Source organism: Cryptomeria japonica, chromosome 9 (genome assembly GCF_030272615.1).
Source record: "Cryptomeria japonica chromosome 9, Sugi_1.0, whole genome shotgun sequence".
NCBI classification, from domain to species: Eukaryota; Viridiplantae; Streptophyta; class Pinopsida; order Cupressales; family Cupressaceae; genus Cryptomeria; species Cryptomeria japonica.
In genome coordinates, this window is record NC_081413.1 from 247,982,225 (window position 1) to 248,007,017 (window position 24,793).

The window sequence follows — 24,793 nt, forward strand, 5'->3', positions numbered from 1 at the left end:
AAGGTGTGCTAACTTGGTGTGAATCCTCACATGTCTTCTCTATCTTCTAGATGATATATTTTAGGTCAATGCTGTGTACATGTTACATTTTTCTTCTAACGATCTAGTAGAGATTACTATGGATTTGATTGGTATATAATGAACAAAATAGTTGTGTTTATGTATTAGAGAGTGTATGTGTATTAAAATATGGTGTAATATGGTATGACGATTGCAGTATGAATATGATATGTAGCAATGGTTCAGAAGTTGTGTAGAGCAGACAAATAAGTATACAATTGTGAATTGTTATCCGCATTCTAGTAGATGTTATTTTGTATATAGTGAACAGTCCATTATTACTATATATTGAACAATTGTTTTGTATCTTGCCCTGAAGAAGTGATCTTCAATTGCGCGAGTTCTTATTTTGTATCATGTATAAGGTTGTGTGCCTTAGTTTGCAAGTTCAAAGCAATAAGCTCTTTTGTAGGAACCTATACTATAAACAATTGATATATATTATGAGTTAGATTCTCACCATGGTTTTTCCTAGTTTAGGTTTTCCACATAAAAATCTCGGTGTTCTTGATTGGATGCTGTGAGATTTTGCCAAGATCAAGGGCACAATGAAAAACATAAAAGAGAGACCATAGTATGACAAGAACAAATCGTATTCTCATCAATATACAAATGATCAACTGGATTAACCAATACAATGAATATAGGCCTGCATATATAAGCAAGGGCAAATGGATATGTGAGCACACAATCATGACATGTGGCTCAATGAGAAACAAGGATAGGTAAGAAAAAGTAGGGGTAGGTAGGAGAAATAATATAATATTCCACAAGAGGTGTATGACCCACCGAATGTGGAGCGTAACAACAAGATAAGACCACAAAAGGTGGAATTTTTCCTACAAGCTACATCCCTATGTGCACACTTCCCTAAGTGTCTCATATCCAAACTACGATGAGATGCATTATCCCAAGTTAACTTAAGTAAAGTGTAATTATATCCTATAAGAATAAATAATTACACCAACACCCCCCCTTAAGTGCAATTTAGGGGAATGAAGACTCAAGTCAACAATGCAAGATGGGTCCTGGCTACTAGGACATGATAGGTACCCATGTACAATATGAAAATGCAAGCAAACCTATGCAATGCAATCTCTCACAAACAGAGAAAGGGAGAAAACCATGTGGGAAAAAACTGCGCCCCCCCCCCCCCCCCCCCCCCCAAAAAAAAAAAAAGAGAGATAAATGTACAAAAGACTCTCAAAGAAGAAGGACAAAACCTCGAAGAGGAAAAAAAGTCCCCCCATAAGAGAGGAAGGAGAAGTCAGCTGACCCCCCCTAATGAAACATCTTGCACCCCCAAGAGAGCTCACAACTATTGGAACTTACTCTTAGTGAAGGGTTTGGTGAAGGTGTCTGCAACCTGCTCCGCTGTAGGACAATACTGCAAATTAATGACCTGCTCTTGAATTAGCTCTTAGATGTAGTGCATATGAATCTCGATGTGTTTGGTCCGTTAATGCTAAATCGGGTTCTTTGAGATTGCAATAGCCCTATGATTGTCACAATGCAGAACTATCAGCTGTGGAGTGGAGAACCCAAACTCTGTGAGAATATTCTGAAGACAAAAAGTGTTAGTTGTTGCGTTAACAACCCCTCGATACTTAGGCTCAGTCGAAGAGAGAGCAATAGCATGCTGCTTCTTGCTCTGCCAACAAATGGGGCCCGAACCAAGGTGGAAGTTGTAACCAGAAGTAGACTTACGATGATCAAGATTGCCAACCCAATCGGAGTCTGTGTAACCAACCAAGCGAAGTCCTGTGCCTGCTGCATAGTGAATCCCATAATGATGTGTACCCTGGATGTAGTGTAGGATGTGTTTGGCAGCTTTCCAATGAAGCTCATGTGGTTCCTACATGAAGGAGGAAACCATGCCAACCACAAATGAAATGTCAGGGCGTGTGTGAGTCAAGTAGACGAGACAACCCATGAGCTAACAATACAGTGTGGCATCAACTAGTGGAGAAGAGCACCTAGCCTCAAGCTTGACTCCTGAAAGAAAGGGAGTCGATGCAAGCTTACAATCAGCCATATGAAAGCGTGCAAGTAGATCAAGAGCATACTTGAGCTGCGAAAGAATAATCCCAGAAGATGACTGTGTAATCTCTATCCCGAGGAAGTAGTGCAAAAGACCCAAGTCAGTCATAGCAACTCTGTCATGCAAAGCATATTTGGCACTACTAATGATAGATGCGGTGCTCCCTGTAATGATCAAATCATCAACATAGAGCACAAGTATCAAGTGTGAGTCATCCTATTGCAAAATGTAGACATTCGGATCGAAATGACACTTGTTGAACCCTGCTGAGAGAAGAAAGGAATCCATCTTGGCGTACCAAGCCTTAGGGGCCTACTTAAGGCCATTGAGGGATTTCCTCAATCTGCAAACCAAGGAAGAATCCTGGATGAAACCCTATGGCTGCTCCATATATATCTCCTCATCAAGATCCCCATGAAGAAAAGCACTCTTCAGATCCATTTGATGTACAACCCAACCATGAACTACAACAATAGCAAGTGTCAAGAGAATGGAGTTCATCTTGGTTACAGGCCTAAATGTCCCAGTATAGTCAACACTTGGAACCTGAGAGAAACCTTTCGCAACAAGTCAAGCCTTATACTTATCCACACTACCATCCGCTGCAAACTTGGTCCGATAGATCCACTTACATAGAACCATCTTTCTCCCCTTAGGGAGAGGGACTAACTCCCATGTTTTGTTCCTCATCAAGGAACTATACTCTTCCTCCATAGCTTGGTCCCACTCGGGAACCCCTGATGCTTCCTGAAATGTATGTGGATCGAAAGCGGTAGCAATGTATGCATGTGGAAGGTCTTGATGCTGTGATTGAGTCTATCGTGTATCTGAAGGATCCCCAACAAGAGAACCCATTGACTCAAGTGTTTGTCAAGCCCAACGAGGTATAGGTGGAGGTGGAGAATGAGGCTCCTCAACTGCAAGTGGACCCTGTGGAGGGGTAACCCTACGAGTCGGAGTTGAAGGAGTCTCATCATCTGAATCAATCACATCACTATCCATAATGGAGGAAGGTGGAGGAGGTAGAGAGGCTAAGCTAGGAGAGCTTTCCTCGAAATGAACACTCCTCTCAATAAACACCTCATGTATCTCAAGATCCATCAATCGATATGCCTTAACACCCTCAGTATATCCAACAAAAATACAAGGCCGACTTTGAGGTTCCAATGCCTTGCATTTCTGCGGAGGAATGCGAGACCATGCTGGACACCCAAAGACTCTCAAATGTCTCACAATCGGTTTCCTACTAGCCCAAGCCTCAAAGGGAGTAATACCCGTCAAACCTTTGTGAGGAACCTGATTTTGGATGTGTGTGGCACAACTGGTAGCCTCTTCCCAAAAGGCGGGATCAAGAGAATGTGCATGTATCATACAACTAGCCATTTATTTGAGAGTTATATTCTTACGTCCTGCAACTCCATTTTGTTGTGGAGTGTAAGCAACAAAATGCTGAAGATCAATCCCCTCAAATGTACAAAAATCCTCAAGTCTTTTGTTCACATATTCCCTTCCATTATCTATGCGAAGAACCTTGACCACTTTCCCTAATTGCTTCTCCACATGAGCCTTGAAGTCTAGAAATCCGTCAAACACTTCACTCTTAAGAACAAGAAAATAGACCCAAGTGAAGCGGGAGTAGTTGTCAATGAAGGTGAGGACATAGCGGGCCCTACTAAATGAAGGTGATGGAAATGGACCTGCTACATCGTTGTGAACAAGTTGAAGAACTTCCAAAGCTCTCTAAGCTTTCCCCTTATCAAACTTCTCCTCGGGATGCTTGCCCATGGAACGTCCTAAACATACACCCGCTGAAAAACTGATTTGAGGTAGACCTGTGACCATGTCTTTATTGCTAAGCTGCTGAAGATAGCGGTAGTTGAGGTGACCAAACCGCTCATGCCATAGCTTACTTTCTGAATTTGAATGAGTAAGCAAGGCCCTAGAAGGAGAACTTGGCACAAAGTGGGAGAATGAATAAAGTCTTGAGTTATCATTGACTTGTCCCACCGCTACCAAGGCATCATTATCAAGTTCCTTTACCACAACTGAATCAGGTGTAAACTCAACCTTTTTCCCATTCCCATAGTGAGTGATTTGGTAGATAGAGAGAAGATTGGTAGACAAGTTAGGAACATAAAGAACATTCGTAAATGTTCCATCATCCATGTCAACCGAACCTCCCTTCAACCTCAACTTGTGTATAATCTCCTATGTAAATGTGAGGTACCTTTGATAGCTCCAATGAAGAAAATTGCTCCTTTGTAGAACCCATGTGATAAGAGGCACCCGAGTCAAGTATCCACTGCTGTGAAGAACCTGTTGTAGCCACAAATGCTTGCCCTTTTCCCTTAGACCATGAGGAAGAAGAAGGAGATGAATCCTTCTTATTGTAGGTAGATGGCAAATTGACGTTGTTCTTCTTAAGGAGATGTGTCAACTCATCAACTTGCTTGGTGTGGCATCGATGCTCATCATGACCATACTTCTTGCAATAAGCATAAGTTGGTTTATCCTTCTTAGGTGGATTTCCCTTCTTGGAAGAGGATGAAAAATCGCCTTGTGATGGAGAGGATGATTGTCCTTTTTCCTGTTGTGGCTTTGACTTAGATTGTTTCTTCTTGTTGTTGGAATCTTTGCCTTGACTCCCTTGACTCCCTTGATTAGCCACCAAAGCCTTGGACTTTGAAGACTTGAGAATCCTCATGTTCAACAACTTAGATTGTACCAGCATCAACATTTCTGTGAAAGCATCAAATGAAGGCATAGTGTAGGAACTCCTCACTATCAAATGATGAGTTTGGAAGCTAGAAACAAATGTTGCATATTCAGGTGAAAGCTTGTCCAACAAGTTGAATATCAACTGAGCATCCTTTTTGTCAATTCTGCAATCCTTAAGCTTTTCTCTTAGCTCATTTGCTTTGGTGACATAATCTTGGATTGTATCAAAACTCTTGGGATCCAAGTTGGTGAGCTCATTGTCAATCTTGTAACCTTTGATTTCATCAACTTGATCATACAATTTCTGAAATATTTCCCAAGCCTCTTTGATTGTAGAACACTTTTCAATGTGAAAAATGAGGTCATCTGATACATACTTACACAAAGTTTCAAAAGCCATGCAATTCTTAGTGAGCCATTCTAACTAAGCATTAGAACCAGCCTCAAGATCTGGTGGTGCTGCTATTGTTCCATCTATGTAATGTGTGAGTCATTTTTCCATTAGTTTGCTCCATGCTTTAATTTTCCAAGATGCATAATTATGAGGAGTTAAAGGTGGAAATTTATGAGGACTCATTAGCAACAAAAATGAAAGAGCACAAGGAAAGAGAGGCACAACCACACAAGACACCCCCCTAAATTAACTCAATCAAAGAACCCCCCCCCTCAAGAAAAAAAAATATGATGATTTGGCACTTTATACTTAATGCGTGTACAATGGGCCGCTTGCAAAAAATGGCAAAGTGGACTTCTGATTTCAACTTTACAACTGCCTCAAAGAGGCCAAATTAGACTCAAACTGATAATGCAAGAGATCTAAACTAAGATCCAAGCAAATTACAAGTACCAAGTAGGCCAAAAAAGACCAATATCTGAAAGTACAATATCCACTCAAAATCTCTTCAAACTGATGATAGATTATGAAAGTAGACAAAAAATTATGCACTTAAAAAAAAAATGACACCTGAAAAGGAGGTCGTATGAGCCCAAACGAAGCCTTTGAAGTTGCAAAATCGAGGATTGGACAGGTAAAGCTGAGAGAATATGAAAATTATGAAAACCTATTCACCAAAATAAAAAAAAACCACACCACTGCGGAGAGGACGAAAAATTAGCCAAAATAAAAAAAAATTGCACCCAAAAAGGAGCAAAACTGAGCAAGTTATGAGCCTCCAAAGTTGACCCAAAAAACCAAACTGCTCAACGTAGAGGGGTCTAAAATTTTCAAAAAAGTGCTAACGCAAGCTGACGTCAGCAAAACACTATGTTAAATTTGACGGTCGTATGACCGTCAAAATGGTCGTCGCACCCCCTGGTTGACTATACGAAAATGCTGACTTGATGGCTGACTACACGATGACCGTGCTGTACGACAAAGATGGCGTGTCAAAAGGTTTTTCCACGGGCCAGTGGCCTCCTGCCACGTGGCAAACGTGGGTTCGCCAGGGAATTGTTGGTGTTTCTTGGCGGGAGGTTGCCAGCGGTCGGTGGCTTGGCCGATGACTGGCTGACGGTGAGCGGGGTTGTCGGAGTCGGTGGCCGGGGCCGCCGTCGCCAGTGGCTAGAGCTGCTGGGAGTCGGAGCTGGTGGGCGGTGGAATGGTCGTGGTGGGCTGCGAAACGGTCGCGGCGAGCTGTGGAGACTGGGGAGCCGATGAGAGGTGTAGTCAATGCCGTTGAGTGAAGAGGACGCTGCCACAAAGGAGGTATAATTTGCGACACGATGCCTCCAGGTGGTACGACCCTGCGTGCTGCGCATGGGTACGACCCACTTTTTTTTTTAAATAAAAGCAAAAAATATGCAACAATTTAATTTTTATTTTTTTTCAAATAAATAAATTCTTTTTGCAGAATAAAAAAATATTTTCCGAAAATCCATACCGTACCGCCCAAATTGGACAAAAAATTCCTCCAACACCCAAAATTCGACTTTCGCCAAAATAGGTCGAGTTTATACTCGATTTTTATGGAAATAGCCTCCCGGACGCAATGGTGAGGTCGAAAACGCTCTAAGATGCCTCCAAAATGTGCAGTATCTCAGATCCAAAAATAGAAGTCTTCCAAGATGTCTCCCAAAACCAATCAATGAAGCCCCAATGGCTCTGATACCATGTGAGATTTTGCCAAGATCAAGGGCACAATGAAAATCATAAAAGAGAGACAATAGTATGACAAGAACAAACTGTATTTTCATCAATATACAAATGATCAACTGGATTAACCAATACAATGAATATAGGCCTGCATATATAGGCAAGGCCAAATGGATATGTGAGCACACAATCATGACATGTGACTCAATGAGAAACAAGGGTAGGTAAGAAAAAGTAGGGGTGGGTAGGAGAAATAATATAATATTTCACGAGAGGTGGATGACCCACCGAATGTAGATTGTAACAGCAAGATAAGACCATAAAAGGTGGAATTTCTCCTACAAGCTACATCCTTATGTGCACACTTCCCTAAATGTCTCATATCCAAACTATGACGAAATGCATTATCCTAAGTCAACTTAAGAAAAGTGTAATTATATCCTACAAGAATAAATAATTACACCAACAGATGCTTTAGATGATTTAGTTGCTTACTTTTATGCATAAGTGTTTGGGTGAATGTTATTGTTCAATAGCTTAAATGAGATCAAGTTTAAATGTATATGTTGGTTCACTCCCCCCTCTCAACTTTCGGTAATGTTCAACAAAGTGGACTCAACTTCGTGCTTTTGCCCATTTCTTTCTTGCCAAACTTTTCTTGCAACATATTTAAATGATTAGTAAGTAAACATTCAATCCCTTTTTGAGAATGAACTATATATTCTTATTCGAAACATAATTACACTCATCATCTTTGTTAAGATACACATAAATGCATTCAAATAAATATCAAGTCATTATTACATTCTAAGTGCACGTTCTTCCTCCAACTTTCTTAGATTTGTTAGATCATTTACAAATATAATTGTCGTCTCTAAAATTATTGATCCATTGAGTTTAGATGCTACTATTATAGTAATTCTAATTGTGGCTTTAAGCGTTAATTCACATTTCTTCTATTCTAAGAAAACTATGTACATTTGGGAACACTTTTTTTTTCTCTTTAGACTTTTGAATTGTTTTTCTCCCCTTTTAGAAACCTATGTGGCTATCACCCAAAATTTGTAGAATAATTTTCCCTCCACAAGCTCTATTATATATTAATCTATTTATTGTGTATGTAAGCATGTTTGCAGTTAGAAGCAAAAATGAGACTCTTGAATGATAAATTTGGGTGGAACTAGCATCACATATTTGTGCCAAGTTTCAAGAATAGGTACTACAAAAAACGTTGCTTTGTGTAATGCCTCCCACCAATAAAATCTCCTATTAGTTCTTTACTTGTTTTTATTTTAGTTTACATGTAAAGCTCATAAATGACTTCTTCATTAATCTCTTTGTGAAAAGGACTAGATATAATTGAGATGAGAGTAGAGATAATTGGCCATCTAGGCCATTTACTTCCACATGCAACAATTTTATGTTCACACATTTATAGTAGTTAACTAACAACTCACTTTAAATAAATTAAAACATCACACAACTAGACTAGATGACTTACATAACTATCCAATTTTGCTTCATCAAGTACAAATTTTAGCATTTATATACAAATATAGGCATTTATCAAAATTTACACATATTGGATACTTCACAAGCAATTATGCAATTGATGGAAGAGACCTTAAGGTAGGGTCCATCAATACAATGAGAACCAATAACAAATTCTTTGTCACTTGTCCCAAAAAAGACAAAGTTGGGCACTTGAAATCACATCCCTCTAGTTGTTATAAATCTCTCACTACTTGTTTATCAAAATATTTATATCTTTCCTCTCCATTTTCTCCTTACCCATGTACTTCCATAGCTTCGATCCTTTCATTGACATAGTCAACATTCAAAGAAGAACATATAGAGGATGGTACCATAACATTGCCAAGATTAAGCTATTATAATTATGGGTATGGGCTTTTACATATAATGAAAAAATGTGTTCAAGAAATCCCACTATGCAAAATGCATGGGAGAGGTAAGTTTTAGGGCATGGTGTAGGGTGTCAAGTCAATTTACTTGGAGTAAACATGAACACACAAGCATTGAAATACAAAACAAGGGCGTACTTCAAAACACAAGGCAATTGGACCTTCTAAAGACATTGTTGGTAGTAGTCAATCTTATATAAGGGAGTATGACTTCACATATTTTCATAGAAGCAATCCATAACTAAAGAGAAATGGCCTTATGTTCTTTAAAATGCACCACATGCACTAAATTATATTAGGTAATTGTACAAAGATATTTGATATTTTCTCACTTTATTAAAAGAAAAACACATAGCCAATAGTTGATAAAATTATACTAATGATGTTAACTACCATATCCAAAGCTCAAAATAATTGATGACATACTAGGCCGCGATGAGCTAGATTTGATTCTTTAGAGGATAGGTGTGTTCTATCTCTCACACGATACAACCTTGATTACTCAATAGGTACCTATGCTAGGTTGGATTACTTGACAAATTTACCACAAGCAAATGATAAATTCTACCCATATTCAGCAGGACTATCACAAACCCAACCACACCTTCAACATAATCTTCACTTCCTACTGTGAAAATCAAATATGAAAAGTTTTTTTTTTTTTTTTTGACTTTTTCAAATTAGATATCACAATTGCTACAAATCAAATATTTTATTTTATTATATATCAATTTGTAGAATAATAATCTACATATTTTTAATACATTATAAATATATTATAAATATGACTTTATTACAAAATAAAAAGATTCTATATCACAATTATATATCCATTATAAATTGTAGGATTCACCACCATCAATCTCTATGATGAATACTAAGGAGGGGGGGAGGGGCGTGAATTAGTATGCCAAAAATCTTTGCACTTAAACACTTTGCAAGACTGACAGTAAACCGGTAAAACAATTTAGCAGACAAACCGATTAACAAACATGCAAACCAAATAGCTAATAATACATTCACCCACAGAAGCACAAACACCATAACACAAGAGATTTTGACGTGGAAACCCAAATGGGAAAAACCACGGTGAGATGGAACTCACAAGTAACTATCTGCAGAATAGAAACCAGACCGGTTAAGGTCAGACCGGCTAAGGTCTTACAACGTTCTTCACCAGAACAGATCCTGTTAGGAATCTCAATCTCTGTTAGGAGATAAGTCCAATTAAAGATTACCTTGCTAGAGGATTTTAGATCCACATATGTGAACCACCTTGTTAGAGGATTTACAAGAGGCTTTTGAGCCTACCCAGTTAAGGGCTACAGACTTGTCGAAGATGTGAGTAATCAACAAGTGAGTGATCTAGCAAATAGCACAGATTGCTTGGTTAGATCCTTAAGAGCTCGATCTTAATGCATTACATCATTACTTCAATCTTCTACACATTCATACTCTCTCTAACTCTTCAGTTACCTTGAACCCTAGCAACAACATCAACCTCAACAACAACAACAACCTTAGAATCCTAGACATGATGTCCTTATAAATGAATCTGATTTCATGTAGGTCCAATAGGATTACAATACAATTTCCTAGGTTCAATGCATCTGGACATATCTGGTAACACGACACAAAAAACACCGCCAGAGAGTCGGCACCATCAAATGATCAGTGGATGGTAACTCATCACAGAGTATTACCGGTTCATACAAAATACCGGTTGCCGGTTTGTCAAAATGAAGACTGGTAAAAATGTGTTATGCCGCTTTAATCCCTCATACCGCTTGGTATCCACGAACCGCTTGGGGTCGACATGCCGCTTCAAACCGGTAAACACATTCTGCAAAACATCAATAGTCTAAAGACTATAATACAACATACCGGTTGGAACAAATACCGATTGTGCTCTAACTCACACATATGAAAATGATCTTAATCAAATGTGTGTCCATCAATGACAATCACAACATGAACATCAAAAATGCCAACACTATATACATATATCACCTAAAAGAAACATATTTAATCCTAGTTAATACACATTGTGTAACTCATGCATCTATACTGATGTTAGTTATATAGAAGAATTTTCTATTTGCGTTGAAACATTAAGGTGGGAACCCCATCAGTTGGTGGGGGTGTTAAGGAAATGAGGCTGTGTGTGGGCACTCCAATTCACCATAGCTACACTATTATTCGTCATAGCCCATCCCGGAATTTGCTGTGTTCGACGCATTCAGTCGCGACCCATATCATACTAAAACCATTCCAATTTAGCACAAGTGCCTGCATTTTAATTCAAAGCTGGGACAGTATAATCCAGAAGAATCGCAGGATAAGGAAAAGAAGAGGTGGATTAGCAGTGGTGCCAATGGCGGCTTCTGAATCATCTGCCTCCTCCAAGCCCTTCGGAACACTCTTTGTTTGCCTTGGTAACTACTTTATTCTCTTCTGATGCTTTTCTTTTTCTATCTTTAGTTTTTGGGCAGCAATTAATTCAACTGTACAAGATTTCTGTACGCACGCAGCAGAATTCTTATTATCAAATAATTAAAATTAAGTAAACCCCTGGAGTACACACGGGCTATAAGAAACTCATTTTTCTATTCCCAATCAACTTAGATCATATTGCAAGATACTGTTTGGGCTGGAAATTCTTCAGTAATAAAATTCATAACATATTGCTACTTAGTGTCCACTAGAAGATAAAACTTGACATTGAATGTAAGCATGACTTCACTATATGGAGTATTTTAATACTTGATTCCCTGACTTGGGATTACTATAGGTCATTGAGGCAATGGCTAATCATAGAATATATTATTTGAAGCGATGACTAGAATATTACAATATTTCACCTAGAACCATAAAATAAAAGATTTAAATAATTCCGCATTACACAATCTAATAACTTAAAAAATGATAATCATGTTAATGTAATATTGATATCAATTCCTGGAGCATAGCAGATCTAGTGTCGTGTGTCCATAATAGGACACTAATCAGTAGGACAGCCATGAATTTAATATTGCTTATAATTCAAGGGCCCAACTTTCTTAGTTGCATCAATCATTAAACAGCTAGGCTGTTTAGAGTCTACCTTATGTGTAATATACAAAATAATCGTACTGAAAGGAAGCTGAGTCTGGCAACGCGCACAACACCCTCCTTGAAGTTTTCACAGGCTGAAGCCAGGGCTCCAACCTCTCTGAAATTCAGTTTGGCAAACTTCTTGGCCATAATCCGTGGATTTATTAATTTCATTTCTTTATCTCCTTTAATCGTATATGTCTTCCTGGCTCTGCAACAGGCTGTGTGAACCCTATGCTTAAATGCTGCAAGTAGATTCTTTGAAATAACATTTCACTGTTAAACTAGAACTAGTGCCCATTCAACTAAAATTGAGTATAGAGGCATTACCATCTAACTCGTCTAAGTTATCCAGTATTCCTGTCTTTTTCTTATAACGAGTTCTGGTAGAGATTGCATCTATATAATGATTGCCAAGGTGATTGGGGGAACATTTTTGAGGTACCATCTCTGCTGCTTCTCCTTAACACATGTTCTTCCTTCTTCAGCTTAAAGCCCAACCGTTCCATGGCCTATGAATTAGCATTTCTCCATTCCAAGTCATGCCTTCATCTAAATTTGAGCGTTTCTGCAGTAACCTTTTGTTCTTGCCTTTGCAAGCGGCCATTGAATACTCCATTTATTCCCCTGAACAAGCTGTACTAATCTTCTTGTGAAAAAAAAGGTCTATGTCTAACAATGTTTATGGACAAGTGAAAAAGTCATTTCAATATACAAATATGAACTTCAAGTTTGGGATTTCTGATTGTGTTCTAGATGATAGCATCCAGGCCAAATATGAGATATGGAAGCTAAAATGTTTTTGGAGACCCTACATATTTATTTTTTTGATCGGTAATATTTGGTATTATATTAATTAGCTGAAACGAGGTACATTTCAAGTATAAAAATAACAGAAGAGTCTGAGGCAAACCCTACCACCTCGTCTCATTAAGCCTGCCATTACTGCAGCACCAGACACAGACTACCCAAGAGCAGAGAACAAAAAAAGGCAGGCTCCAAAACGTGCAATGCCCATGAACCTACTAAGCCCCAAAATTACATACATATAAACATAAAATCCCCATATTCAGATTTCAATGGGTTCCTCAACGAACCCTAAACAATGACATTCAACTTTGAAACACCAAAAAAACAAAGGAACAATCCAAAATGGCCACACCAGCTAGGTCTTCTACATCTTCCCCATTGAGCCACTAGACACTTGGTCCTCTGGGCCATCCTTTTTCTTTTTTCCACGCACATTGTCCCATTCCAATTGCAAAGTCTTTTGTTCCAGCTCCCAAGCGTTCAAGAAATCCTTCAACAATTCCCAACCCATTTGGGCTTTAGCCTGACGCTCGTCTTGGTTGCCAAACATGCTACAAATAAGAAACGGTCGCATTGGTGTCTTCACATGGCCGAATTGCTGCCAATATCCATGACGGGCCCACAAACCTACACCAGGCTCCACCATTGCTAGAATTACAGTCATCCCACCACAACACTCCGGCTTCACACACTCCTTCATTGCTCTCAACACTTCCTCCTTGGATTCCAATTCCAGTTCCCAAGCCATAAAGGCTGAAGAACGATAGCAATGTTCCGACTTAAAAAATTTGTCACCCAAGATTAGTTCTATAATCTGCCAGAAAAGAGGTTCATCAATTGTAAAAGCACTGAGAAGTCGCTTCCCTATAATTTTGCCATGGAAGCATTGCTGCTGTCTCAGTGTGACCAGTGTAAAATTCGCCTCCATGGCACCTGTCTCCCACCCTCAGCTGAAAGCATCAACTCACGGCAATGATGTACTATTCCTTGGCTAATTTGACCCTGTTTAGCTTATTTGAACCTCAAGGAATATTGTCCAATACGTGGCATACAATGTTTGAAGCCGCTGTGGTGAATTCGTTATTTGTCTTCTTTGGGTTTGTAGGCTGCAAATGAAGTTATGGAAAGCTTCTAACAATGCAAAGTTGTTATAGAAATGATATGCTGGCTGTTTTAGACCTTTACACACACATGTAATGACTGAAATTAACTAGTACAGCTAGTAGACATTAAGACAAACACTTGTCATGCATCCCAAAGTACACCTACAGCCATTAGGCGTTTAAGCAAACGATTGGTATGAAAGCTAAGTGGCTGATCAATGTTGAATGTCACCATAAATGTGGAATATGCAACTTATATCTCCATTAAACATATGCAACCTCCAAGTATTTCATGATATAATCATAATAGCAAATGATGCAATGAAGTAATGATTTTCTAATACGACGACCATAGATAGAAAACCTGGAATTTCAATGGCTGCCTTGATATATTGGTTTGATTCTCCTCATATGCAAAGCCCTTGTCAAATATATATAGCTGTTCACCTTTCTAAATTCCCTTCTATAGAATTCGAACCACTATAGCGCATTGTTCATGTGCACTGTTCATGGACACTGTTCACGAGCACTGTTCACGACACTGTAGCAGCAAATAAACCCTCTGTATGATGTTCTCAGTTTGTCATATACATATGCCCTCAGCTATGCCAATAAATCTGAAAATAAATCTCCAATCAGCACAATGTCAACTCTTGGATGAAGCCAACCCTAGGAGCAACTTCAGATGAATATCTCACAGCCTCAGATTGCTGATGCAATGAAGGCTTCACGTTTTCCAATGCCGATACTCTGGACAAGCTGCAGAAACCCCAACTTCTTCTCCAAAGCCAAGAGACAAGTCTTCTCATCAACAATAACAATGATCAATCCCTCCTCTTCTTTTCAAAAGCCTTATATATATTTCCCATGAAGGTTCGATTTTCTCCAATAAGGCATTAAATCCATTAATGATATTAAATGACATTTAATGATATAATATTTTCACTTTGTCATTTAATATTTCACCTTGGTAAAAGAGCCACAATTAATTAATTAAATGGTCCCCTTTAATGATACTTGGACCCTTAAGTTATAATATAAAATTATATTATAACTTAATAATATAAGCTCAAAACATTACTGTTTATTTAAACTAAATAAACATTAATATCTCCATTAATACTGAACTTTTTTGAACGCCGTCTGAACTGGGAGTTGACATGATGAAGCTGCATATGACCATACCCCTTTACTAAAAATAGTAGGGGTCCATCTCTAACATCTCAAACTTACTATAAATAGTAAGTATAGCAAATGAAGTCCAAATGATACCAAACGAAAGCCAGATCGAAACGCACTGAACTTTGGAGACGATACAAGCCTCGGGAGACCCTCTATCCATACTCGTTAGCTTACGAAGGTCAGAATGAAGGCTAATCACCCAAAAACCATGTATGCTAAAATGGGGACTTTACAAATGACGTGAGACAATTGTTCACTCGGGGGTATAAAACAAGGCATTTAACTAGCTCTAGTCGCCTGTCATACCATTTAATGATGGTACTATAAGCTGCCAAAATGCAACTCCAGTTCTTGATTACAAATCTCCTGAAAATCTTCAAATAACTCTGGACAACTAAAGTTTACTGATGACATGGCAATATTCGATAACGTGTCAACCAGCTGGTTGCCACTCCTTCTCACATGTGAGATTTTGAAATCCTCAAAAGAGGAAAGGGCAAATGAAATTAATTTAATATATTTATTTAAGCTCTAGGCACTTGTTTTCCCTTTTGCAATTGCATTGATCACCATTAACGAGTCCCCCTCCAAATGGATGTGGTTGACACTTAGTTTTTGTTGTCCTCATTTTTGTTTTCAAAAATACGGACTATTACATTGAAATTTTTGTCAAAAAATGAAAATTTTACTCTAAGGCACGCTTCTTGAGGTAGAATATTGCTCTACCCCTGGACTAGACTAATCCTCAGTCCATCCTCAAACCACGTTTTAAATTTAATCGCATTTCGAGTTCGTTTGCTTTGTTTTTCTTTCAATTTCGGGTTTTTTCTCCCTGACTGCAGGTGGGAAATTTTCCTTAAGTTGCAAGTTTTAATTTTCTCTTGTTTTAGTGTTGTAGAGAAATTTTAAGTCAATTACAAGTGCACTTTATGTAATTTTTAAACTTGTAACTTACTTTTTATTCCCCCCTTGTTGCTTTTTATTTTTTTAGTCATTGTAGGAACTTTTTGAACATATTACAAGTGAACTTTAAATTGTAAAGTTAAAATAAAACCTTTAATTTATTTAAAAAGTTTCACTTAAGTGATTTTAAGTTATGGTAGGGGTTTTTCTCCTCCATTACAAGTTTTATAAAGTCACTTGAAGTTGTAATAGGGATTTTGTTTCTCTATTACAAATTTTATTTTTAAGTTATTTATGACTTGTTAAAGGAATTTTATTTTCTCTTTACCAGTCTTTTGTTGAGTTGTTTAAAACTTGTAAAGAGAGTTTTATTTCCCTTTTACATGCATTTTAAACTTGTAGTTTTCTCTCACAAACCCGATTTTGCCTTAATGCATGAAAAGTGAACATATTAAAACTTGCAAATGGGTTTTAAAAACCCAATATCATGTTCTTTGCAAATTTTAAACTTGTTGCCCTTTTTCAAGAACCCGACCAACTATAGAAGTGAAATTTGTTGAAGGATTCAAATGATTTTTGTGGAGAAATTTTAGGAGGAGAAAAACGTTTTGATTCCTAACCTATTCTCATGCATTTTGAAACTCTTTTTGTGCCATTTGGAAGTCATTTTGCTGATTTAAAGGCATTCAAACAACAAACACGTGTTTTTGAAATGCCATGATTTACCTCATGAAAAGCCATGAATCTTCCTTCTCCTAAGTCGTTTTGACTTCTCTTACCTAGGTGTGGAGATTGGAAGCTTCATTTGACCGATTCTTCATGAATTTGTTAGGCATTTTGCTACATATGGCGTTTTTGAAAAAACGTGGCTAGGGTTTGAATCTTCTTCTTTTTTCTATTTAAGAGATTCAATCTCTTCTTTCAAGGATTGCCTCTTGTTCTTGGGAGGTCGTTTTTGTTGATCAAGGTATGCTTTCTTCTCTTGTTCTTGCTTTCCTTTCTTGTTTTAGTTTGTTTTAGTTTCCTTGATCAAGTTGTATATATCTTAGTTTTGTTTTGCTCTTGCCTAAAATTGGTTTTTGTGAGAGATTTCCCCCTTTGTTCCAAGTTTGCAAAGCAATTTGTGAATCACATTGTCTTTCCCCATTTTCCCTCTTTACTTGCATTCGGGGTTAAAAAACCCTATTGCAAGTGAGATGAAAATAGTTGATCTACCCCTTTGGTTGAAAAATCTCAACTATCTTTTGTTGAAATTCCAAGTTTCAAAGTTGAAAAAATACTCATCCTTTCAAAATCGTGTTTGTAAAACTTGATTACAAGTTGAAAGTGTTAGGATAACCGGTGAACAACTGAGAGGGTGGTGGGGGGGGGGGGGTGGGTGAATCAGTTGTTAACAGATTATAGCATTTAATCCACTCAATAACCTTTAACCAAATTAAGTACCGGTAAGGCAAAAAGTTGAAACAGATACCGGTAAACTCTGCAACTTAACAAATAAACAAATAATCAATGCAAAGCAACCATACCACATAACACCATGATTTGTACGTGGAAAACCTGGAAAGGGAAAAACCACAGTGGGAAGTATGTGTTACAATGAGGGGCCTGCACATGCAGGAAGGTACACTGCCTAGAGCGTATTGCTCATTACAAAAAGAGTCTCACTGACTATAGAGAGGCTACAACCTTCTCAAGATAAATGGACAACAATCCAATAGAGTGAACTGCCAGAGATAGCATCTATCATGCTTGATTTTAGTCCTGGTTAAGCTCAATACCGGAGGACTAAATCCTCTTCCTTGATCCCAATTCGATCACCAATGATCGACCAAATCCTCTGCCTGAATGATATTACAATATTCACACATTACAATCCTTGACCATGACCTTTCCAATAACCATGATACTTTACAAAGAGTTTCTACCCCTTATTTTTACAAACCCTAAGGCCTAAACCAATTAGGTCGGCCACCTAAAAGATATTACAATAAGATCAATACATAAATCCATTTACAATAATATGCCATGTCGGCTCAAGACCAAAACAACAATAACCAATCCATAAAACATCCCGGTAACGTGTAGAGAACACGTTATCATGATATCGGTCCATAACCTAGATAGGTACCAGACCTATTCTAGGTCCACCATGCCAAAGCAATATCTTCAAGCAGTTGAAGCACGATCAAAGAACTTCTTCAGCATCCTGAAATCCATCTAGAAGCTGCACCAACACCACTTATGCATCTTGTCAAGATTCCTCAGTGAAAGTTCTGCCGGTAAAGCCTTGAACCAATGCCGGTAAGGGTTTACCAGAGTGTATGATAGCATTCGATTACCAAGTCCATACCAACTGACCAAGACATGCTCCAGGAGCACGTACCACATGAAATAAAACATATCCCATAGATCCAAACATACCGGAAGTGTCCAATAGATAGTCTCATCTGCCGGTAACACTAGATCTTCTGCCAGTAGCCAAAACTTGTCTACCGGTGCCGGTAACCAACCATATCAGCTATTGTTGACATCAATGACAAAACATCAATGCAACACATAATCAATTCATCCATAAAGCCAACAGAAAGTTCTTCCCATTTTCATCAAGATGATTTTTACTCATATTCATTGCTACCATCCGTATATACCATTCCCACCATTTGCTACATGTCAAAATCTCATTTTTCACCCACTACTCCATTTTCCTTTTTACAAGTATACTTGCATTCGGGTTTCAAAAGCCCGATTGCACATTTGTTCTTCCCTACTTGTATACTTGTAAAACGTTCCCCAAGATCCGAAATTGGTCAAAAGCCAAGTTCCAAGCATCCCTATTTATTTCCCATCTTTCTCTCACAAAGTTGTGAAGTGCAAGAGTTAGAATTTTTTCCCATTTGAAGAAGAAAGATGATAGTTGCAGCTGATCTTGATGTTGCTTTGACACTTTTAGTCTTCATTGCAGCATACTAGGTTGTTCTTCAATGTTAGATTTACCATCATCTTCCATTCCAAAGAAGATGAAATACAAATTTGATAAGTACCAGAATGAGGTCTCCCCTTCACAAGCTTCCTCTCCTATGGATCATATCAAGGATAGGGAAATAGGGCATGTTGACATGTTAGATTTCATCAAAAGGGTGGAGGATCCAAAGGATAGCAATATGCAGCGATTGTTGGACAGCCACATTCACCATGCTTCTTTTCCGGTGGCTACCCTAGAACTTGAGTTTGTTCTTGCTTGTGCTCACCATTTTGATAAAGAGACAAGAACTATAAAAAATGATGATGGGGAGGTGATAATCCGTCTTGATGCAGATACCATTGAGAAAGTTTTCAAAATACCATCAGCCTGTGTATATGGAGATTTCCAAAGATAGTGCACCTGGATATTATGTTTCAAGGGAAAAGGATTGCAAACGCCACATTAACAGGTGGAGCCATGAGCCACGAGCCACTTTCACAAGGTGGGCTAAGTTATACCATTGCGACTTCAAGTGGGAAATTGGAGACATCATTACTCTCCTCAGCAGGATGTTGGGTCTAGAGCATTCTAATGTGTTCGAACCTTGGATGTATCAGTTTATCATGTTTATAAGGCAGTCCCATCACATCTCATGGGGTGAAATCATCAGTGATGCTTTGTGTGAACAAATTGTGTCAGTCCTTATCACCATGATATTCTACATGAACCATATCTGGTGTATCTAGCAGCATCACTTAGACACTTCCCTGGTCTTTCTACCAAGGGTGATCGCTCGCTTATACCTAGCTGTATGGGATTACTATGATTAGCTGCTTTTGAGACCCAGTAGATTGCATTACAGGAGGGTTCAGGATGCATTCTTTGTTTATTTTATGTGTCAATTCGACAAGACACTAAAGAATAGAAGAGTATTAGATGAGGCATGGGAAAATGTGAATGAATATGGCTGCTTATTCCTTCAATTCCCGACTTTCACTTACATGAGAGTTGGATGTTACAGTGGGCAGCCGTACATGCTTCCTAGATTCCCAACTGATAAGATGATTCTTATGGAGTTGGAAAGATAGATCATGGCTGTTCATGCACATCAATCTGTCAGGCATAAGGTTGGGATGGGGATTTCTACAACTAAGCCATTGAAGATTGGCCGGTACTCCCTCATTACATCCACCAAAGCCAAAGCCATGGAGACTGAAATGCAGGAGATAAAACTCAAAAGGTTCAAGTCAAGAGCAGATTTCGACTACCGGGGTATGAAGGAGAGGATCAAAAAGTCCTTCATACATGTGCATCGCATAGAGGATATTTGGGTGGATCTCCGTACAAAGAAAGAAGTCCGTAAGATGGATTATTGCAGGCTCATCCTTGAGCAAATTGTTGATCTAAACCTGGTGGACATTCCGCAAGGAATGATTGATGATGGAAATGTACTCGATTCAGAGTATGTTGAAAAGAGAGTTGATGAAGCACTACTTTCATCAATTCATTGGTCACATAAGGAGGGTACTTCCATTCTTGACAGATTTCAGCGCATCTTAGCTAACACTAACACTTGGCTCAAAAATAACGGTGTTAGACTCATCAAGATCAAGGTTGGAAAAGAAGATGATTCTACAAGACCTCTCGGACGTAAGTTTGATATCTAGATAGATAACAAGGAAGGTGCATCATCTTCGGGCATAAGAATCAAGTAGCGGGTTAGTCGAGCAATGGTACTTCCTCCTGAGGAGGAGACAATTCGTGGAAGGAAAAATCCCAGCTTCATATTCATGTGGATGATCCTGAAAATCCAGAGGAAGAACAACATTTAGATGATGCTCCTAAGTCACCAGCTTCAGAGTCACTTCATGAGGTCCCTTCCTCAATCCCCATGGAGCTACCTTTATCTCCTCCTGACATAGATGTGGATGCTTCTTCCACTATTCATGATGTTCTTATAGTAGTGGATGAGTCTCCTCAAAACGCCATTCCCATTTCAGCAGTTGAGCCACCTCTTGATCATCAACAAGAGAGTTTGCTGGAAATCTTCGAGGATACTCTTGCATGTATTCATTTGTTAGAAATTGATACCTCTACTTCCGGCTTTGAGGAGTTTATGAGACAATGTTCATGCCGTTTGGTTACTAAGCAAGCCATGGTTGCCATCCAGACAGATACTTTCCCCAGGGTGACCACGGTTGTTCAAATAGAAATTGCTTCTCCTTTGCTTTCAGCTACTACTGAAGGAGAGCTAATGGCTTTACCTCCATGCCTCAGTTCTTTCACTTCCAAGAGAAAGAAGCAGGAAATTTCTCTTAATGTCTTTGATTATCAACAGCTTAAGCAATCTAGGCCCAAGGTTGCAAAAAGAGCCAAGACAATTTCAAGGGTAATTGTTGACAACAACAAAATGAAGGTGGCTGGAATTGTTGAACCTCTTATAGACAAGCCACATGAGGAATTGCAAGCTGCTGATTACAGGGTCACAAGGATAGAATTGGGTAAGCAAACACATGTAGTCAAGCATGATGCCCAACAGTCCGTAGCTTCACTAGTACATCGATATGATGAGCTTCTAGCGAAGAAGGACAAGCTAGAAGAGGAGAATAGGCAACTTGTTGCAGCTGTTCAAAAGATCACTAAATCCACTAGTGAAGGGAGCAATCCTTCAAGTTCTTCCGGCCCACAAGAATCAATTCAAGGAGTTGAGAGAGTGGCTCAAAAGGTACAAGCATTGGAATCTTGGGTAGATCAACTTCATGATTTGTGTGCACAGGTCTTGAAGGAGGTTTTTCAAATGATGGTCAAATTGAAGACCATTGAGGAACAATTGAACCAGGTTTCTGACACTTTCAAACAGAACTTGGGAAAGGTGGAAGATAGCTTGACAACTTGGCTCAAGATTCTTCAACAAAAGTTAAGTGTTCTTCTAGAACATCAGGTTATTCCTTCGAGGGTTGTGTATCTAGAATACCAAGAGCTCTTGGAGAACAAAGTCCTTGTTCTCAAGTCACTTGTTGAAGACATTGATGATGCCATGAGATTGCGAGTGGAAATATTTCAAGATATTGTTTTTCGTTGTGAGAAAGCTTCTTGTAATATCATAAATCAGAATGGGGAATTATTATTTGAAGAAAGGGTTCTCTCAGATCTACAGTTGAAGATTCATCATGTGTGGAAGAGTGAACCATTTTCAGCTGTATCTATTCAAGCTTTGGTTACATACCAAGTTTTTTTACAGGAAATTCAGTCTTCCTTTGAGAAGAATAATGCCACAATTCTTCGTTGCAGCGATGTTATTGTGAAGACCATGATCGTGACAAAGAATACCCATGAACCGAATCCTGATGAGCTGCAAATGATCATCCAGAAGTTTGAAGGATTCATGTCTACACATGCTGCAACATAAGTCTTTTTCAACACTTAGTTGCATTTTCAGAATTGTAATTTCTCAGTTGCAGTTTCTCTTTTGACATGTTTACTCGTAAAACCATTTTTGTAACTTGCAAGTTAAGTCATTACTTGCACTTTTGTAATTACAAGTAGACAAGTTACAAGTCAATTTAGAATAGGACTTGTAACTTTGAATAAGTCATAGTTAGTTGTTGAATAAGTCTTGGTGGTTGAGAGAATTTCTCAAGTTAGTTAGGATCCTCCCACCTTTTTCTCAAGACTCCTCTCCCATAAATACTTGAGGGGTCTATTGTATTTTCCTTATCTTGGAGAAAGCATGCAAAAACTCTGCCAAGTTTGTAGCAAGAAAGTCTCTGAGCTTTTATGTGTAAATTGAAGAATTGAAAGAAATAGAAGAAGATTACTCAAATGTTGAGTCTTTGTGCTACATTCTTGAGTTTATGTTCCATATTATCTTTCTTGCAAGTGTTTTTTAGAGAGCTTAATCGAATTTGATTTGTAGTCTTTGTGCTGCAAGTATTGGAGGTTAATATAAATTAAAATAAATATTCTCTTCAAAAGAGTTGTAAGTCTTTGTGTTCACACTTATTCTTGAGAGAGAGATTAGAAATAGATTTTATGATAAGAAATAGTTGTGAGTTTTTGAGCTCATACTAGTTCTTACTGTTTTGTGTAGAAGGGAATAAGATATTTCAGACTTTGTGCTGCTATAATTTGTTCTTGATATCATTAGCATAGAAAAGGGTAGATAAGACTTCATATATTCAAGTCTTTGAGCTTGATATTACTGTCCCGTCTTGAAGGAAGTGACGGAAGTCTTTGAGCTTTCAGGAAACTTCATTTCCTTTCTCTCATCTTATTTCAAAAGGTTGTCATTGCTGGTTTAAATTAACTTGCTATCATTTTTCTGTGAAGAGAAAAGGATAGTGGCTTTCTTGAAGAAAGAAGAAAGATTGCTGTCTCATCCTGTTTAGTTTTAGATTAGATATAGATAGGGGGAGCCTTCCCTTAATTAGGATAGTTTTACTCACACTGTGGTTGAAACCACAATTTTGTATATTTTCCTAAGTGTACAAAATTTTCAACCAACAGTTTTTTTGCCATTTGAATGGCTTCCCAAGCAACTTGTACTTCTGCCTCATTATTGGTTCCATCACTGAGTTGTTTCGCGCCAATAGCCAGAAGGTTCGCTTGCGAATCTCTAGCAACGAACCTTGCACCTGATGGGCTAGGGTTACCCTTGGATGCTCCATCAAAATTCACTTTCGTCCAACCTAAATCTGGACATTCCCATTGCTCTTTTAGATCAGTCTGCTCCTCAGGATTAACTTGAGAAAGCCCATTAATAGGCTTGGAGACCCTACTTATTACTATATGATGTAGTTCCAACAATCTGATATCATTCAATTCGTCGTTGACTTGATTTCCAAGTCCTATCTATTAAAGTAATATTGTAATATGCAGTTTATAATGGTCATCAAGTTATTAGGATACACTTTAGGAATATTCTTTATTCTTTTAGCTAAGTTCTTATACTTTGCTATTATAGTTGTCGATCTTATTCTTTATGGATAGATCTTTTGTAAATCTTATTTAAGGAAACTTTCACTCCTTTGTTATTATCAAATATCTTGGTAATCATTTTGTGTTCTTATTTTTTGTAATATGGTAGCAGAGCGTCTATGAAAATTTCTTGAGATCGGTGAAGGTATGAAATTCTACAAATTGTTGGAGTGGCAAATCACATACACACCACAAAAAGTACCAAAAGGACATTGTACAACACAGTACAATGTCATATGGATCGGCTAGGGAAGAAAATTGAGGATTTTTTAATATGTTAAGATCATAATTTTCTTTTTTCTTTTGCAATCGTGGGTTTATTTTAGTAAACTTGTGCCAACTGTTTGTTGGAGATTTGTGTGGGTTTTTTTGGTGAAATTGTCACTTTTCTGCAAAATTGCGGGTTAATTTTTTGTTAAATCATGCCATTTTTTTACTAAAAAAATGCAGTTTTTTTCTTTGGTAAAAATCATGTGGCCTAGTTTTTTGGAAAATGTGTGGTTTTTTGAAGGTTTCATAGTGTTTTTTGGCAATTTTTGATTCAAAATCATGGTTCTTTTATAGTTGTCTTTGCTAGGGCAGAATTTGTAACTTGCCTACATTTAAGGTGGGCATTTTTGAAGATTTTGGGACGATTTTTTATAAAATTGTGTGATATTTTAACTGTCTTTGCCAAATCCATGATGGGAAAGGGTACCCTTGGCAAATTATAGAAGATTTTTTGAATTTTTTCCAAAAAATATGGGCGGCTAGTCTTTCAGCCAAATTTTTTCTAGAATTTTCCAGAATTTTTATTGCAAGTTTTGATGATTTTATGTTAAAATTGTGGGTGGTGTTGCTGCCTATGGTTTTGAATTTTTTTCCTTTAACTTTTTTTGCGGTTTTCTTTTAAGGCAGCTACTTTTTCTTTATTCTTTGTAACTTGGATTG

The 24,793-nt window shown here is 38.1% G+C and overlaps 1 protein-coding gene across 5 annotated transcripts in view; it reads left to right on the forward strand.

The window, feature by feature from the left end:
* The first annotated feature begins 10,916 nt into the window (after nt 1-10,916).
* Nucleotides 10,917-24,793, forward strand: part of LOC131049994 (uncharacterized) — a 70,723-nt gene continuing 56,846 nt past the window's right edge. Inside the window, exon 1 of one of the 5 annotated variants that reach the window (XM_057984117.2) lies at nt 10,917-11,268. In XM_057984117.2, coding sequence (XP_057840100.1) covers nt 10,986-11,268 — 283 coding nt within the window. In that variant the 5' untranslated portion in view covers nt 10,917-10,985. The remainder of the gene's footprint in view (nt 11,269-24,793) is intronic. The other 4 variants (XR_009106827.2, XR_009106826.2, XM_057984116.2 and 1 more) reach the window with 4 other exon arrangements.